This window comes from Ursus maritimus, unplaced genomic scaffold (genome assembly GCF_017311325.1).
Source record: "Ursus maritimus isolate PB19 unplaced genomic scaffold, ASM1731132v1 scaffold_17, whole genome shotgun sequence".
Lineage (NCBI taxonomy): Eukaryota > Metazoa > Chordata > Mammalia > Carnivora > Ursidae > Ursus > Ursus maritimus.
Window position 1 is genome coordinate 55,987,380 of NW_024424119.1, and position 17,963 is coordinate 56,005,342.

At 56.4% G+C, this 17,963-nt stretch overlaps 1 protein-coding gene across 1 annotated transcript in view; it reads left to right on the plus strand.

The window, feature by feature from the left end:
- NTNG2 (netrin G2) overlaps window positions 1-17,963 on the plus strand; it is a 70,721-nt gene that overhangs the window by 21,040 nt on the left and 31,718 nt on the right. The window contains exon 3 of the mRNA XM_040632103.1: window positions 7,312-7,955. Within this exon, the coding sequence (XP_040488037.1) occupies window positions 7,312-7,955 (644 nt within the window). The remainder of the gene's footprint in view (window positions 1-7,311; window positions 7,956-17,963) is intronic.

Here is a 17,963-nt window from a genome sequence, read left to right on the forward strand (position 1 = left end):
GGGGTGGTTAGAGACCGGCAGGGCAGCTAGAATTAGCATCTGTTCCCAACAGAATCTTGTTTCCGCTCTGTTAATAATTTATCCCCGCTGCAACTTCTCTTACCAATAAATAGGAAATAATTTGTTAGGGAGAATTCCCCCGGCACCCCAGCTTTCTCCCTGGAGTAGAGGGAGGTGGGGATGTACCTCTGTGCCCTTCCTTCCAAACGGTGTGAGCGACTGAGGAACATGGACTTGGGGAGGTCAGTGTCAGAGCTCGATCGTTTCATGAATGGGGAAACTGAGACACAGATAGGGCAAGGCCCCACCAAAGTCATACATGGTGGTTAGGAACAGTCTCCTGAATCCCAGCTCCATGACCCTGTGGGTTAGGGAACTTATTATTGACTTACACACTGGCCCAGGCTGGAAGTTTCCCCCAGAGTTCTAGAAGCATCATGCAAGGTGGAGGATGCGGCTCACTCAGCTGCCGGTTGGCTTCCCCACCTTTGCTCCTCCCTAAGTCCTGTTCTGCAAGAGGGAGCTGGTCCTGCCTGGCCTGACCCTCAGAGCCCCCTGCCCTGGGCCCCTCCCCCTTGGCACCCCTCGCCACCCCTCCGCAGGGCTCCCCTTGGCCGTCTCCTGCCTCCCACAGGCAGATGCCTCCAGCCGCGCCGAGGTTGACGGGCTGAGCGAGACAGTTCAGTTGGCAACTCCGCAGACAGGTTCAGAAAAATCTGTCAGCTGCTAAACTGTTCCCTGGGCCTGCCCACACGCCTGGGAGCAGAGCGATGGGCTGTCTGCCTCCCGGTGGAACCCAAATCCCGAGGGAGTGGCCCAGGTCTGGGGGCGGCAGTGTCCTTCCCTTTTGGGTGAAGGGCACAGTTTCCTGACTTGTCTCTGAGCCCGACTCCCTTAGCTTCTTGTCCCACCTCAGCCACCAGGAAGCAGCATGACCTTGAGACGTTTGCTCAGCCTTTCCTCATTTCTAGAGTGAGCATTGAAGGACCCCGTCTTCCAGGATAGTGCACGGGCAGGGTGTGGACCTTGCTGTGTGCTCAAACCACAGGGCTGGAGACGGCCGGGATGCTGTCCTTCTCTCCGCTGCTGGTGAGCTGGGGCTGTGCAAGGTGCTTGCCACGTGGTAATTCTCATGAGGGCCCCGAGGAGTCAGCCTGCTCATGCCCTGGATTCCGTCCACTCCACAAAGTTTTCCCAAGGAGCCCCAAGAAGTGCCAGGGCCTTGGCTGCCGTGAGGAAGGAGGCGGATGGGGCCGCTGCCCTCATGGCGTTTCCCCTCCAGTGGAGAAGTTGAGGCTTGACTCGGGGGAAGTGGAGAGACTGTGGCTGGGGGGAGCCTGAGCGAGGGCTGTCCCCGCTCATCCAGCCACAAATCACTGAGCCCTTCCCACCATGTTCCGGCACGTGCTGCCCACATTCCCAAAACCCGCCCCATCAGAGTCCAAGGACTAAAATTTCATCTCGACACAGGTTAGGATGCAAGGCTGGTCCGCACACGGCTGTTTATTCCTCTTTCCGAGACTTGGTTACGGCTCCGGTGGCCACCCCGGCACGGGCTCCTTGGTAGGGGCCTGGAGGTCCAAACAGCCCAACTTCCCCTGGGCTCGGTTACCTCCGTCCCTGCTAACGGTCGACTTCGCCACTCAATTATATTTTTTGCCCGAAGCTTGTCTACTCTGTTTATAGCCTGGCCTCTGACTCCCAACTGTACCCTTCGCACAGAAAATAACATAAGAGCAAAAGCATTCAAGAGACCATTGGAAGGTTTGAAATTCGTGGTACAAAATGGTTTCTCCATAGACTAGTTCTTCCCAGGCGACTCCTGCTCGGTGTCCCTGTGGGTCTGTTCCACCTCTTTCCCGGGTGCTGTTATCCTAGCTGCCTGCCTGCCCCTCGCCCTGCACCCCTGCCTTCACCCATCCCCATCACCCCCACCATCTAACCTTTCAGGTGACTTGTCTTTGTGGGTCTGCAGAGACAGGAGAGTCACGCTAGGACGGGCTCAGTTCCCCAGATTTCCTCGGCTAGGTCCCACTGTGTTCAGACGCCGTGGCGCGGGGCTGGCATGTACTCGGTTTCTCGGCCGGTGAAGAGGAGGTCATTGTAGCCCTGGCTGCCCCCGGGGTTGCCGGGAGGACGCCACGCGGAATGGGTGTGCAGTGCCCAGCCCAGCCCGGGCACACGGCTCGCACTCAGTGAATGTCACGATCGTTATGCACTTCTGGACCCGCAGTCCCCAAGGCAGTCCGTGTCTTGTGTGAAGTTCTGGTTTTACTGTCAATGAGCCGGTTGGCCTCAGCCTTGCTTCTTCCCATCGGAGGTTGCTGGGACAGCCCCTGAGCCAGTGTATTTGAAGCTGCAGTTTCATAATTATTGCTACCATTTGCAGATGTTCCCCAGGCATTTCGTACACATTATTTCACATGTTGTTGGATGAGAGACTACGTACTCAGAGAGGTAAAGCAACTTTCTCAAGGTCACACAGCCTCCAGGGATAGAGCTGAGATTAAACCCAGGAGTTTCAGACCCGAAAGGTGGTTTCCTTAACTGCTCTAGAACAGGGGTTCCTAACTGGGGAGAGGCGACCCCATGAATCCCCAGAGTTTGCATGGAAAATGGGATGTGTTACATTTTCTTTGGAGAAAGTTTCAAAGATTTTAATCAGGGGTATGGTTTTCATTTATTTACTTTTGGGGGAATATTCATGAAATGTCTAAAAAAAACTAATTACTGCTTTCGATAATATCAAATGTTGGTTTCGGTATCATCCTAAAAGGTTGAAGGTGGGCCTCTAACACACCTAACTTTCTCTCTGGTTTTAGGCCAGGTATTAGGCACTAGGTATTGTTCGGATTGTCCGTTTCATTATTAGTCTGATCTCATGCAGACAGGGGGAAATGTGCCGACCAAGAAGGCCGGCAGACGCCAGACCTCCAGCCTGGCCCTCATGAGCTGTCAGACCGAGGCACAGCACTGGGGGTGGGGGGCTTGGTCAACTGGGCTCCCAACCCCAGGCTCCTCCTTGGGAACCCTCGCTAGGGGAGAACAGAAGGAAAGCGAGAGCGAGAGCAAATGGTGTTTGGGAAGGACCGCTGGCTCAGCGTTGGACAGCGCCTCGAACAGGAGACACGCCCCACACCCCAGAATGGTTAATGGAATTCCAAGATCTTGGGTCAGGAGGGCGGTGGAAGGGAGAGGAGAAATAGGAGCGAGAGGGAGAGAATTGTGCTGGCGATGGCTTGGGGTTTATTTATCGTGCTCGCTGTTGATTAAGCCCGTTCAGCAGCAGGTGCGGGGCTGGTAAATACACAGGCTGATTCATTAGTTTCTGACCATCTGCTTCCCGGGCCGGGGGGTGGGGGGCTAGTGGGCCCCGCAGGTTATGGCAGCGTGGTGTCGGCAGCCGGACTGGAGCCCCGTCCCCTGGCGGTGCTGGCCGTGTCAGTCTTGCTGGTGACAGACAGGCCGGCACAGCTGGGGGTTGTGCGGGATCCGATGCCCTGTGGCGGGGACCACCAAGAGGCTGGGCAGGGTGAGGGAAGGTAGGGCAGGGGGATGAAGAAGGACCGGGGAAAGGTGAGGTGTGGGGTGATTCACAGCAGTCAGGGGTTGACAGGAATAATATGAGCATTCAACATGAGATATAGTAATATTAATCCAATTGTCATTATATTAATAACTAATTAATATGATGACAGTCATAACTATAATTTAGTGAGTGGCTACGGAGATCCAGGCTCTATACAGAGGTTTTACTACATTGTCCCTGATAAGTGCACTAACATCTCATGACGGATGATGAGGGAACTGCGTTCAAATATTGAGTCAGGCAAGGAGGGCTGCCTGGAGGAGGTGCATGGGGGAGGGCTCTGAAAACGCTGAGGAGGGAGAGTGGCTGCAGGAACACAAGCTCAGAGGTGAGAGGGGTTGAGTCAGTGAGGGAAAAGGCCCAGCCTTCAGTGCTGGATTGGTAGGAGTTATCCTGGTGGACAAGGAAGCATGATGTCTGGTACCCGTGTGCTCGAAATCAGGCCCCAGACAGAGCTTCTGGGGAAGTCATCAAAAACTCACAATTCGGTCCTGCCCCTCTGAACTGGTCCTCCCACCTTGACCTTCCTCTCACCCCCAGCTTCGGGATGAGGCATGTATTCGTCTGCTAGGACCCAGGTGGCATAGACAACAGAAATCTATTTGCTCGTGGCTCTGGAGGCTAGAAGTCTAAGATCAAAGTTTGCTTGGCCCTCGAAGACCAAGGCGGGACTGCTTTCCTCCGAGGCCCCTCCCCCGGGCTGGCAGACAGCCGCCCTCCTCCTGCTTCTTCACTTGGTTCGCCTCTGGGCACACTCGCCTCTGGTGTCTCCCTGTGGATCCAAATCTCCTCTCTTACAGGGACCCCGGTCATGTTAGATCAGGACCCACCCTAACGGCCTCATTTTAACTTCATCACCTTTGAAGGCCGTCTCTCCCACCAGTCATATTCCCACATCCCGAGGTTTAGGGTTTCAACATACGAATTTGGAGGGAGACACAATTCAGCGCCTAACAAGGTGCTGGGGGCAGTGGAAGGGGACCTGGGGGGTGAGACGAGGGAGATTGCTGGGCGGTAGGTGGGGGTGCCAACCTAAGGGCAAACTGTGTCCTCCTGCCCAGGTGTCCATGTGTGAGCTCTGGCGCGTCTCCATCCCAAATGGCATGACCGTGCCCGGAGCCGATTCTGCCTATGGACTGAGCGCCCTTCCCCGCCATTGGCAGAGGGACGGGGGCGGGTGCTGTCCCCCACGGGTAGGCTTGCTCTAGCGCTAGCGGCCAGGCCCTCCCGTCACCAGGCCTGGCCTCTGCAGGCCACTGAGCCATCCCCAGGGGCCTCTCAGCCCCTTCCCATTCAGGGTGACGGTGCAGGGTCACTCTGCTGGAGCTCAAGGAAGCTGGGACCCACAAGCTGAGCCAGCCCCTGTCCCTGCCGTGTTGTGTGTGAGGACACTAGTGTTTCAGGACAGCCCTGAGGTTGTCCAGGACAGGGACGGGTTCATCCTCAAAGACCACCTGCTATCAAGGAGGCCTGGGCCAGTCCTGCCTGGTCCTGGGCCTCCAGCAGTTTCCCCATCTGCTGAACGAGGGGTTGGACTCGGCGCTATACCCCTTCCATCCCAAGGTTTGCGGGTCCTGAGAATCAGCAGGCTTGGGCCAGGTGGGGTGGCGGTGACACCACAGGGCACCAAGGACAGAGCTATTTTGGTCGAGGAGGGCTTTGTGGAAGCTGCCTCAGTAAAACCCTGGGTCAGCCTGCCCACCGAGGACCCCTGGGCAGCCCGGGAACGTGTCCTCCACTAAAGGGCATCAGCAGTGATGGCCCGCGGCCGCCGTGTTGATGCTGGCAGGGGCACCAGCTCAGTCCCCCAGGAGGCAACGCACCCACTCCCCCATGGGAGCCGAGTGGCTCATTTTGGAGTGAGAGACTTTAACTCAGATCCAAGCTGTTTTGTCTCTGAGCAAACCAGAGATCTGAAATATTCATAACAAAGGGATACGAGAGGTTGGGGCACCGTGGTTCTTTGTGACAGCTTTTTTTTTTTTTTAATTAATAGACAATGTTTTAGAGCAGTTTTAGGCTTGGAGAAAATTGAGCCCACGCGGCAGGAGTTCCCAGGGCCCCCTTGCCTCCCCACGAACGGCTCCCCCACTATTCACGTGCGTGCTGGTTTGGTCCATTTGTTTCAGCTGATGACCAACACCGACAGTCATCGTGAACCAGAGCCCAGAGTTCCATCAGGGTCCCTCTCAGTGTTGTCAGCTTGGGGGGTTTGGACCCATGCAGTGTCCTGCCTCCTCCAGGACCGTGTCACTGCCCTAGAATTTCCCTGTGCTCCAACCCTGGGCAGCCACTGCACTGGTGACATTTCCAGGCCTCCGGGGGAGTTCATGCAGTGGACGGACACGGGGAATGGATCTGACCCGCCATGGAGGGAGCCACAGCGGGTGCCTACTGGGCCCGGGAGTGGGCTGCCAGCCTTCTCGGGGTAGGGTGGGAGGAGAGAGAGCGAGCGGAGTCTGTGCCCTGCCTTCCGCAGCCAACGTCCCCCACTGAGCCTGCCAGGCCTGTGACAAAGCCCTGGAAACGACGCGCCACAACGATGCACCCCAGTGAGAGGAGCCTGTAGACACTCAGCGTCCTCCCGGGGCGCCCAGACTACGCATGAGGTGGGCACAGGCGGGTGTGACGGCCACGCTCTGCAGCAGACAGCCCTGGGTGTGGCTCCCAGTGCTTCCTGCTGGTGCCTTGGGCCAGGGCCCCCACCTTCCCGAGCCCCGGTGCCTTCATCCAGAACGTGGAGCTAATACTTCCATTCTGTGTTTGGAGGTGAGACAGCAAACAGGAGAGAAATGAGACGATGAGGTCTGTAACTGGCATAGCCTGCCTGGCATTCAAATATTTGCGGTGACTTTGACTTGCTCTCCCACCGCCACTCCTTTTTTTTTCAAGTTTTTTGTTTTAAAGATTTTTATTTATTAGAGAGAGCCAGAGAGAGAGCACGAGCCGAGGGGAGGGGCAGAGGCAGAAGCAGACTCCCCACTAAGCAGGGAGCCCAAAGTGGGGCTCCATCCCAGGACCCCGGGGTTATGACCTGAGCCGAAGGCAGACGCCCAACGACTGAACCACCCAGGTGCCCCGTCCCACCGCCACTGCTGTCACTATAATGGTATTGCATTAAAGGGTCAGGAAGGTGTCTTGGTGTAGGAGATGTTTAAAGAGTTAAGAATGTGAATAGGAATTTTCAAGGCAGACGGAGTGGAAGGGCACATGGAAGAGAGGGAATACTGTCTGCGAAGGCTCAGAGGCGCAGACAAGCTGGGTGTGGAGGGCAGCAGTGCTCAGGTGGGCTGGGCCCCAGGGGGCTGAGAACAGTGGCTCCAGGTATGGTGGAAGCAGAGTACTGAAGAGTTGCATTAAAGAGGCAGGACTTTATCCTGCAGGTGGTGAAGGAGCCACGGGGACCTTGGGAGCGGGTGACTAACGCCCACCCTTCTTGATTGTCTGTATTTGGAGTAGGGGCAAGTGCGTGTTTTCTCGGGAAGCCATAGACTTGCGTGCCTCTGTGTGCTTTGGGGAAATGGGTGAAATTACCAGCCCAGGGGAGGTTGCTGGTGCCCGCACCCCAGAGCACAGGCTCTGCCAACTCCCCAAAGACGCCCAGCGCCCAGGCTGGGCCTAGGCTCCCGGGCCCCGCCCCCAGGCCCTTCCCCTCCAAGGCCCCACCCCGGACCCCGTCCCCAGAGGTCAGCGCCCACCCCTCCCGTCTCCTCCGCCCGCAGGAGAACCCCTACCTGTGCAGCAACGAGTGTGACGCGTCTAACCCGGACCTGGCGCACCCGCCGCGGCTCATGTTCGACAAGGAGGATGAGGGCCTGGCCACGTACTGGCAGAGCGTCACGTGGAGCCGCTACCCGAGCCCGCTGGAAGCCAACATCACCCTGTCATGGAACAAGAGCGTGGAGCTGACGGACGACGTGGTGGTGACCTTCGAGTACGGCCGGCCCACGGTCATGGTCCTGGAGAAGTCCCTGGACAACGGGCGCACGTGGCAGCCCTACCAGTTCTACGCAGAGGACTGCATGGAGGCCTTCGGTATGGCAGCGCGCCGCGCCCGCGACCTGTCGTCCTCGGGCGCCCACCGCGTGCTGTGCACTGAGGAGTACTCGCGCTGGGCTGGCTCCAAGAAGGAGAAGCACGTGCGCTTCGAGGTGCGGGACCGCCTGGCCATCTTCGCGGGCCCCGACCTGCGCAATATGGGCAACCTGTACACGCGGCTGGAGAGCGCCAAGGGCCTCAAGGAGTTCTTCACCCTCACGGACCTGCGCATGCGGCTGCTGCGCCCCGCGCTGGGGGGCACCTACGTACAGCGGGAGAACCTCTACAAGTACTTCTATGCCATCTCCAACATCGAGGTCATTGGCAGGTAAGGCCTGCTGGGGGCACTGGGAGGTTACCTGGGTCCTGGGATGTCACCTAGGTCCCAGGGTGATAGCTGGTACTCAGGATGTTACCTGGTTCCCAGGATGTTGCCTGGGTCCTGGGATGCTGTCTGGTCCTGGAATATTGTCTGGGTCCTGGGATGCTGTCTGGTCCTGGGATATTGTCTGGGTCCCGGCATGTCAGCTAGTACTCAGAATGTTACCTGTTTCCCAGAATGTTAGCTGGTTCCTGGGATGTTAGCTAGTACTCAGGATATTACCTGGCTCCCACGATGTTACCTGCTACCCAGGATGTTTACCTGGTTCCTGGAATGTTAACTGGCTCCTGGGATGGTAGCTGATACTCAGGATATTATGTGGTACCTGGGATGGTACGTGGTATCACATCGAAGGGGCTGCCTATGGTCACCAGGGCTGCACAGACAAGACGCCTGGTTTTTCCATGGAGGGAGGTGAATGATGAAGGTTAAACGTCCTCCGTAGGGCCGGGAGGGCTGGAAGGTGTGGAGGAGACCAGTGGAGCTGGGCAGTGTGGGCAGGGCTTGGGCGAAAGGCAGGCGCTCAGGAGGTGCTCTGTAACTGTCCAGCAACTCAGTGAATCGGTGCTTGTGTCTGGGGGTCCCCCAGTGATTTTCTAGAATGGCAGAGCTTAGCAAAACAGTACACTCCCGATTATGGTTTATCACGCTGAAAAGAGATTAAGATCGGCAACAGAAAAAGGTACATGGGAGGGCTCCTGGAGACCCCAGTGCGAGCTTCTGGTTGCCCTCTCCCAGTGCAGTCATGCAGACAGTATTCAGTCCTCCCAGCAATGATGTATGATAGCACGTGTGGGGTAGCACCAGCCAGGGAAGCTGCCCAAGCCTTGGTGTCTGGGGTTTTTGTTGGGAATTGATCGTGCAGGCGTGGCTGACTGCCTGTATGGTTGACCCTGGTCTTCAATCCCTTGATCCAGAGGCCCCCTGCCATAAATCACATCATCACCATAAACCAAACTGACGTGTCCCAAAGCCCCAGGTAAATAAAGACACTCTTACCGGGCAACACATTCCAAGGGCTCAGAGGTTACCTCCCAGAAGTTGGTCAAGGGCCAAACTTTCCTTGGCATACGCAGGGTGTGGATAACACACACCTGGTGAGTTAATCCTTTACTCACAGCTTTGGAGAAGAATGTGTTTCCAGGCCACTTTGGGTGGAGGGAAAAGACCATTGTAGATAAAAACAGCTTTGGATCCCCAGGAAAGATGGCGGATGATTAAGTGACTCCATGATATCTGGGTCATTTGTTCCTGCAACAGCGAATGTGTCAGGCTGTAGGGGACAAGCCCTGTATCCCTGGGCCAGCTCCGTAACGCCCTGCTCTGCACTCAGGAGAGGCTCGGGGCAGCCTCATCCCTGGGTCGGCGAGGGGTCGTGATAAGGGGCAACAGCATGTGATACTCTCCTAGTGTGACTCCCGGACTGGCAGCATCAGCAGCGCTTGGACACTTGCTAGAAACACACATTCTCGGGCCCCACACCAGACCCACTTCATCATAACCTCCAGGGGTGGGCCCAGCAATCTGTGTTTTAACGAGCCCTCCGGGGATTCTGATGCGTGCTCTAGTCTGAGAACACTGATGTGCCAGTTGGGAGCATGGTTCTGGAGCCGGACAGCCTGGTTGGATTCCCAGCACTGCCATCCACTGGCTGTGAGACTCCGAACAAGGACCCTTCTGTGCCCCAGTTTCCCCATCTGTAGAAGGGGGATGGTAACGATCAGGCCCTTCTCATTGGATGGTGGTGACAGTTAAACGGGCTAACATGGGGCATAATCAGATCAGGGGCATGGCTTGGGCCGTGTGGGCAGGGGTCCCACCAAGAACCCCACTGGGACATCGTACGCTGGGGGCATCTTTCCACAGTGGGCTCCAAAGACCACCCCGTATAGAATGACTGACGAGAGGGAAAAGCATTTTTTGTGGGGTGTGGCTAATGTAATCCCTTTTCTGTAAAATGTATAATACACCCGTGTGCATAATTTCTACATCTTGGGGAGCGTTGGAAAGAAGTCTGTCCAGGCACAGGAACAGCATCAGGGCTGGGGGCAAAGGCTGGGAGCTTATGTGCTGACAGATCACTGTGGTCCTGCCTCCAGAGTGGGGCTCTTGTTTTCAGCTCCCGTTTGCATTTTATTTTACTTGGACTCCGTGTGTGTATTCCAGGTGGGCCAAGGCAAAGGCAAGCAGTTGATGAGGTGGTTCATGGTCAAGGCTGGCAGGTGCACGCACATGCAGGGGGTGTGGTCCTGACACCTGTGACTTCTAACCCTCCCCCGCTTCGGGCAGGATATGTTAAATCAGGAATGTTCTGGAAACCACCTGATAAATGGCCACTGTTGTGGAAGCTGGGGGTCGAGGATGGCACTCTCTGATCCGTGTCCAGCCTTTGGACCTCTGGTCTCTCGGTGACCTTTGCCTACCCTAGGGATGCAATGGCTGATATAAGACCCTCCCTCCATCCTGCAGTCCCAGCCGGCTTAGCAGTGTGGTGGTGGGGACCAGATTGCCACACCTTCTGAGGGTCATGGCTGCCTTTCTGATCTACCTTGGGCTGCTGCAGGGGGACCCTCATCTTCAGGAGTGTGGTCAACGGCCCTCCTTCCACCTCATTGGGTGATCCGGGGCCAGATAAGCAGTTTCCAGCCCTGCACCTCTGCACCCCACTCAGGGCCTCAGTTTCCCACCTGTACCTTGAAGACTGGGCGCCTGGAGACCACATCTCCTTGGCAAGATGGCAGGGCAGCCCCTGCTCAGCAGCTCCCAGCTCCCCTTGGCACCCAGCCTCTGCGGGCGACGGGGATTAGACGTAGTGGTGGCGAAAGTACGGCAATCAATTCACAGATGAAGTAAGTACTCTTCAGCCGGCTGGTTGGCAGGAAAGCGGCAGCTTGGCTTATCGATTAATTAGGTCTGGTTAGATGGTTCAGCAAAGGGCTGCAGCTTCCTCTGCTTTTCCTTTTTAAATTCCGGGTGGGGAAACCCAACAGTGCCAGGGAGCCAGAGAGCCCCAGCGAGACAAGACAGGGTGGCCAAGGCGTACGGAGGAACCGCCCAGATGATGCCCTTGATGTTCCTGAGTGGGCACCTGGGGACCTCCCAGGGCCTCTCAGTTTCTGGGATCTTAGACTGAACCCGTTCTGGGATTCCCTGAGTCTCACGGCCCCGAGTGCCTCTCCCTGTAGCCTGCCAACAATAGCAGCGGATACTCATTGAGCGTTTGCTACAGTCTCATTGACTGAGTCTCATTGAGCTCCGAGCTAAGGGCTTCATGTGCATTTTCTTATTTAATAATAGTCATTTGATTCCCCAATGAGTTATTGAATTGCTAAGATCCCACAAGCTGAGAATGCGGCATTGAGCAAGCCAGACCTGATCCCCACCCCGTAGAGCTTTCCCTATAGAGACAGCACTCCCCTCTACCTCATGTTTTCGGATGCAGAGGCTGAGGTCAGGGAATATAAGGAGATCTCACCGCTAAACTAAACACCAGACAGCCAGGATCCAACCCAGGCATAACCCAAGCTCAAGTGAATTTCTGTATAGGGCCGTCTTATTGACCCCCTCTCCTAACTCCAAAGGTCTCTGGTACCGTGGTTGTTCCCAACCTGCCACTGTTGTCAGCTGTTTCCACCTGCAAGCTCCCCACGCACGTTGGAGAGGCCGGGCTCCATCCCTCATTAGCTGGGTCTCCTTAACCTGACCGAGCCCCAGTTTTCTTATCTGCAAACTGGAAGTATAGTAACTCCCTCATCAGCCGGTGGCGAGGATCGGGTGAGCTGATGTGTTTGTGGAGCTCATTCTCACATGCCCTTCCTCCGGCTAGGTGGCAGGACAGGTGAGGGAGGGAGGCGTGTGGCCGGGGCTGCATCCACCCCCAGAAATTGGAGCTCAGAAACGATGCAGGGAAGCATGCGGTCTGGGGTTAGTGTGGTGGCAAGCCCAAACATCTATAGGGGCCTGGAAGACCAACATCCCTGGGTAATGTAGACCCATAGCGACAACAGGGAAGGGTGTTTCGAAAACCCTGTGCAGGTCCAACAAAGCACACTGGTGGCCCAGGGCCCCTCCTGAGCTGACCGTGTGCCCCTCACGCTCTGAGATGTTCCTGCCCCGTGTCAGGTGTGACAGCGTAGCCGCTGTACTGATAGGATTCAGCAGGCCCCCAGCAGAGTGGGCACCCAGGGGCTGGGGCATGGGCACACCGGCAAAACTGTGTTGCCAGTCCTGCCCACTCTGGGTCTTGGACAGAGAGTAGACGGGGGTCATCCGGTTCTCATCCCCAAGCCCTGACCAGGGGCAAATTCCTCTGCTCAGAAAATTCTCAGAGGTTCCAGGGAACTGGTCCAGCTGGGCCTTTGGCAGCTGGGGTCAGGGAAGGAGGAGTGAGTTCCCTGTTCCAGGAGGTATTCAAGCCCAGCAGGGTGGTGTTTGTGGGAGATGATGGCGAGAGGTCCCATGGGTCAGATGAACAACAATAATAAATGGTGATTAAGTGAACAGGAGCTTATAAACACCACTTAGAAATTTGGTGGGTGTTAGATTACAGGCATTGTGTCCTCAGCCCCTTTTAACCCAGGAGGAGCTTGGAGGGGGAGAAAACATGCTCCATCCCAGAGACAGAGCTGGGCCCAGATGGGCCCGTCTGACCCTGGACTGGCTGAGCCAACCGCCTTCACCAGGTTCTGCTCCGAGTCCCTGGGTCAGCTGACACCCACCTGGTTTTCTTCTCCCCTCCCCCCTTCCCCACTTCTTGCCTTCTTGTCTTCTTCCACAAACATCCTGTCCCTATTGATCACCCGGTAACTGGAGATGGACGGAACTCAGGACGAGAATAGAAAGCTCGGAGGGAAGATTTCTGCTCTGGGTGTGAGTGTGGAGGGCGGTGGGTGGGGGTGGGGCCTCATCAGAGAGAGAGGCACCTTCTCGCCCAACCTGTGTGCTTGGCCCTCCTTCTAGCCTCTTCCCGGGCCTTTCTGCAGGGAGTGTGTCAATTCCCTGTAACGCTGGGACCCTGCTCGAGGCAGAGGAGTTCCACTCCTCGGTCTGTCTGTGCGAAAGCAGGGAAAGCAGGGCCTTGAAGGTATGTGTGGGCGCCTGTGTCCCCAACAGCACCATGCACAGCAGCCCCAAGGTGGCCATTGACAGATGATGGATACATGAGATGTGGTCCGTCCATATTCCATGGAACGTTAGCCTCAAAAAGTAAGGGCATTCTGACACCTGCTACAACATGGGCGAGCCCTGGGGACATGATGCCGAGTGAGATAAGCCAGACGCAAGAAGGACAGGTATCCCCTGTCTCCGCTCAGATACGGTACCTGGAGAAGTCAGGAGCAGAGCAACAGAAAATAACACAGAGGCCTGGGGGAGGCGGGGGTGCGGAGTTACCGTGTAGTGGGGACGGAGTTTCTGTTTGGGATGATCCGAACGTTCTAGAGGCGGGTGGCGGGGATCCTTGCGCAGGAAAGTGAACGTACTTAACGCCCCTGAACGATGCACCTAAACACGGGAAAATGGTGAATTTTATGTTACATATATTTTACTTCAATTAAAAAAAGAAAAGAAAGAAGACTCTTGATCTGGGGGTCAAGAGTTCGAGCCCCACATTGGGTGTAGAGATGACTTAAAAACATAAATAAAAACTTAAAAAAAGGGGCGCCTGGGTGGCGCAGTCGTTAAGCGTCTGCCTTCGGCTCAGGGCATGATCCCGGCGTTCTGGGATCAAGTCCCACATCAGGCTCCTCCGCTATGACCTGCTTCTTCCTCTCCCACTCCCCCTGCTTGTGTTCCCTCTCTCGCTGGCTGTCTATTTCTGTTAAATAAATAAATAAAATCTTTAACAACAACAACAACAAAAATTTTAAAAAAAAATAAGAGGGAACAGGTGGGTGGATGGCTTCCGTGTCAGAGTGGGTGCCAACCCTGCCTCAGCCGTGACCCTGGGCAGTTTACACCAGCTGCCCGGGCCTCTGTTCCCACCTCCATAAAACGGAGAGAACAACCATGGGGTGTAAGTGAGGTGAACCAAGAAGAGGGTTTGGAGCCGTGGCCGGGCCGGGTGAGCGCCCGCGAGTACCAGCGGCAGCATCATGCCCAGGAAACATTTGCCAGGTGGCAGCGTGCACCCCGGAGGCCCTTCCCCCTGGCCATGCACTTTCTGGAGGGTCACGGAGGCTTTAGGAGCCAGGACTCCCCAAAGTACTTGCTGGGCGTGGGGTGTGGTGTGGGTGGTCAGCCTGGAAGCGGGGCCCCAGGTTCTATGCCATTCTCAAAGGGGGCCCGGGATCCCCAGTGTTTGGAGAGTCAGTTTTGTGTGCTACTTATTTTCTTTAAAGATTTTATTTATTTATTTGTGAAACAGAGGGAAAGCACAAGCAGGGGGAGCAGCAGAGGCAGAGAGAGAAGCAGACTCCCCGCTGAGCAGGGAGCCCCACGCAGGGCTCGATCCCAGGACCCTGAGATCACGACCTGAGCCGAAGGCAGACGCTTAACCATCTGAGCCACCCAGGCGCCCCACTTTTTTTTTAAATGAACATATGCGAACTCCGCTCACAGGGGACAGAGATGTCATTAGGGGCACCTCACGCCCCCACACTGGGCCTGTGAGCTTTCTGAGCCATTGCTTCCCACCAAAGAGCAGACGTGCACAATTAAGACAGTACTGTCCATCTGCTGAGAACTGGGGGGAACAGCAGTCCTGAGGAATTGTGCCCGGGGTCCCCTGCCCAGTGCGGCTGCCCTGGGTGTCTCTGCTCTGCTCCCCGAACAGGTGTGCTCCCCTCCCCCCGTCAGCGTGAGGGGGCAGGAAGGGGTCCTGGTTTGGACCGGTCACAGAAGACGTGGGGAGACCTGCGGGAGGGTTGGGGATGGAATCCCCAGCAGCAGTGTCTTCCCGACAGCGCCAGGAGAACCTTGCCCCCTTTCTCTTGCTGGAGGAGAAGGAGTTCCTGAGAGTTTTCTCACTATGGTATTAATTCATTCCACAGATACTTTAATGCACACTTTTATTCGTGTCCTAAGGCTGCCGGAACCAAGTACCACAACCCAGGTGGGCTTAAAAAACCTGAAACGTATCATCTTACAGCTCTGGCGGAGTGAAGTCTGAAATCAAGGGGTGGGCAGGGCCACGCACGCTCTGAAACGTGTAGAGAAGAATCGGGTCCATGCCTCCCTCCCGGCTTCGGGCGCAGCCAGTGACCTCTGGCCCGGTTGGCTGTCTCTGCGTCCCTCTGCTCCCAGCCTCTGTCTCCTCCCTGCTGCCTGTCCCGGTCTGGTGTGCTCACCGCAGCTCTTCTTGGAAGGACGGCAGTCACGCTGGAGTCACCCTACTCCCTATCACTCCTCTTATCTTATATCTTACTCACATCTGCAAAGACCCTACTTCCATATAATTTCGAAGAGCAGGAGATAGAGCCTCATGAAGGGTGAGAGGGACACTGCCAGCAGGAGAACACACATGGTGCCTTCTGAGAACTTCACGTGACGTGGCTCGAGTGTGTGATGCCCTAAGACAAGATCAGAGGGGACATGGCCAGATCCCGCCAGCCCCGCGGCCGTGGGAGGGAGTTGGTTTTATTCTGAGTTCAGCGAAAGCTCTTGCAGGATGCTGGGAAGTGACATGCTCTGATTTCTGACGCTTCGACATTTGGGTTGGGAGGGGACCAAGGAGTGGCAGAGAAACTAGGCAGTTTCTTCCAAGACTGATGGTGGCGGGTGCTGGTTCCGATGGTGGAGGAGGGAGCCGGGAGCCGCCTGGGGATGGGGGGCCTTTGGCAGAAGTAGCTAGCTGTGTGGCTGGCAGGGACGGGGAGCAGGAGGCATCCAGGGGACTCCCAGGGTGCTGGCGTGAGCCCCTGAGTAGATGGAGATTTTACCTGGTCACATGTGGACAGCTGGGAGGGAAGAAGTTTCCGGAGGAAGTTGTTTTTACATTTTTATGTTTTATTTTTTATTTTGTCATACAGTAAAAATCATACCTTCTGGGGCACAGTTCTATGAGTTTTAACACACGTACAGATTCACGTGACTGCCACCACCATCAAGACACAGGACACTTCCGTGTTCCCATGAAACTCCCTCTGGCTGCCCAGTTGTAGCCCCCCAACCCCAGCAACTACAGATGCGGGCTCCGTCCGTACAGTTGTCTTTCTGAAAATGTCCTATAGGTGCTGTCGTGGGGCATGTGGGTGGCTTCTTTCTCTCAGCACAGTGCCTTTGAGCAACGGGCTTTCTTGTTGCTGGGTGATGTCCCACTATGTGCTGGGTGGTGTCCTACTGTGTGTGGGGTGCTTACTGTGTGCCAGGTGACGTCCCACTGTGTGCCGGGTGGCATCCCCCTGCGTGCTGGGTGATGTCCTACTGTTTGCCAGGTGATGTCCCACTGTGTGCTGGCTATACCTCCGTTCCTGTGGCCATTCAGCCATTGTGCGGTATATTAACTGCTTCCAGTTTAGGGCAATCGTGAGTAAAGCTGCCATGAACACTCACGCAAAGGTTTTGGGGAGAACGTAGTTTTCAGTTCCCTTGAGTAAATGCCCAGGCGTGGGATCGCCATGTCCCGTGATAAGTGTATGGTGCCTTTTATAAGAAACCGCTGCGCAGTTTTCTAGAGTGGCTGCACCCGGGGAAGAGGGCGCTCCGCTCTGGACCTGTGGCTGTGGGCCCCCTGGAGGCCTCCGTGTCTGGAGTGCAGGCCAGACTGGGCCCTGGGGCCTCTGGGGCTTAGAGACATCCTGACTCTATTGAGAACCCGAGAGAATGGGGAGGTGGGGAGAGCCTCAGGCCTGGATGGAGCCCAGAGAGGTTGGGTAGTGAAGGCTGGACACAGAGCACGAGCAGCCCAGAGGGGGAGAGTCCAGAAGGACCGCGCCCAAAGCCAAGCGAGTGAGGGTGTCCGATGCTGCTGGGGGGTCCAGACGGAGGAGGGCAAGGCAGGTCTGTGGATTTGGCAACAGGGAGGTCAAAGGCGACCCCCCCTTGAGAGCAGATGTGGTGGAGTCGGGGGTGAATGCCACAAAGTGAAAGAAGATAAACGAGGGGTAAAAATGGGGTGTTGTTAAGGCCTTTAAGAAGTGCGATCCTGAAAGGGAGCCTGTGGGGAGAAGTGGGGGGGGAGAGTTCTTTCTACAAATGGGGGCAGCTCCACGGCGCATTGGCACTCTGCTGGAATCACCCAGAACAGTGTGGGGAGAGCAGACGGGGTACAGGAAAGGGCTGGAGGGGGCCTCCAGGCGGGAGAAGGGGTGAAGGGACAGAGGGTGACCTTGCAGCACACGAGGGGGAAAGGCACACGCACGCTGACAGATGCAATATTTGGGTCAGAATCCCGGCTTCTAACACTCTGGCAAAGAAGGACGGCCATCCCCCTGCCCCCCCCCCAGGCTCCAGGAGGTCTCTCTGAGGTGACAGGGCTCCAGGTGTCAGAGGGAAGCCTACATTTGCATCCCACTCTTTCCTTTGCTACGACTTCTGGCCCAAGGCAAGTCTCCCCCGTTTCCCCACCTGAGCACCTGCAGGTTAGCTCAAGGCCCCACGTGCAGCAGGTGAGCAAGAAATGGGCGCCCTTGTTATTTGGAAGGAGTCGGTTTTCACTCACCTGAACGCAAACCGCACTAGGGGGGCCCTCTCCAGCCAAGAGGAAGCTCTGGGTCTCATCTCCCCTCCAGTGTGGTCCCCACCCTCCTCATTAGTCAGCTGGCGGGAAGGAAAGGATGTGCCCCATAGCCCAAGTGACTTGGGAAGACAATGTTCCTGCCAGTGGCACAGCGAGGAGTGTGGTCCCCACAGCCTGGCGGCACTCCTCAGACGAACCCCAGACCCCCGCAGGCTCTGCGCCCTGTCCCCCAGCTTTGTGACCCGCAGGACCTAGAGGCGTGGGCAGTGAGAGGGACAGACAGGGCCATGCAGACAGGACTGTGCAGGGGCAATGAGAGTCGGAGGGGGGGACAGAAC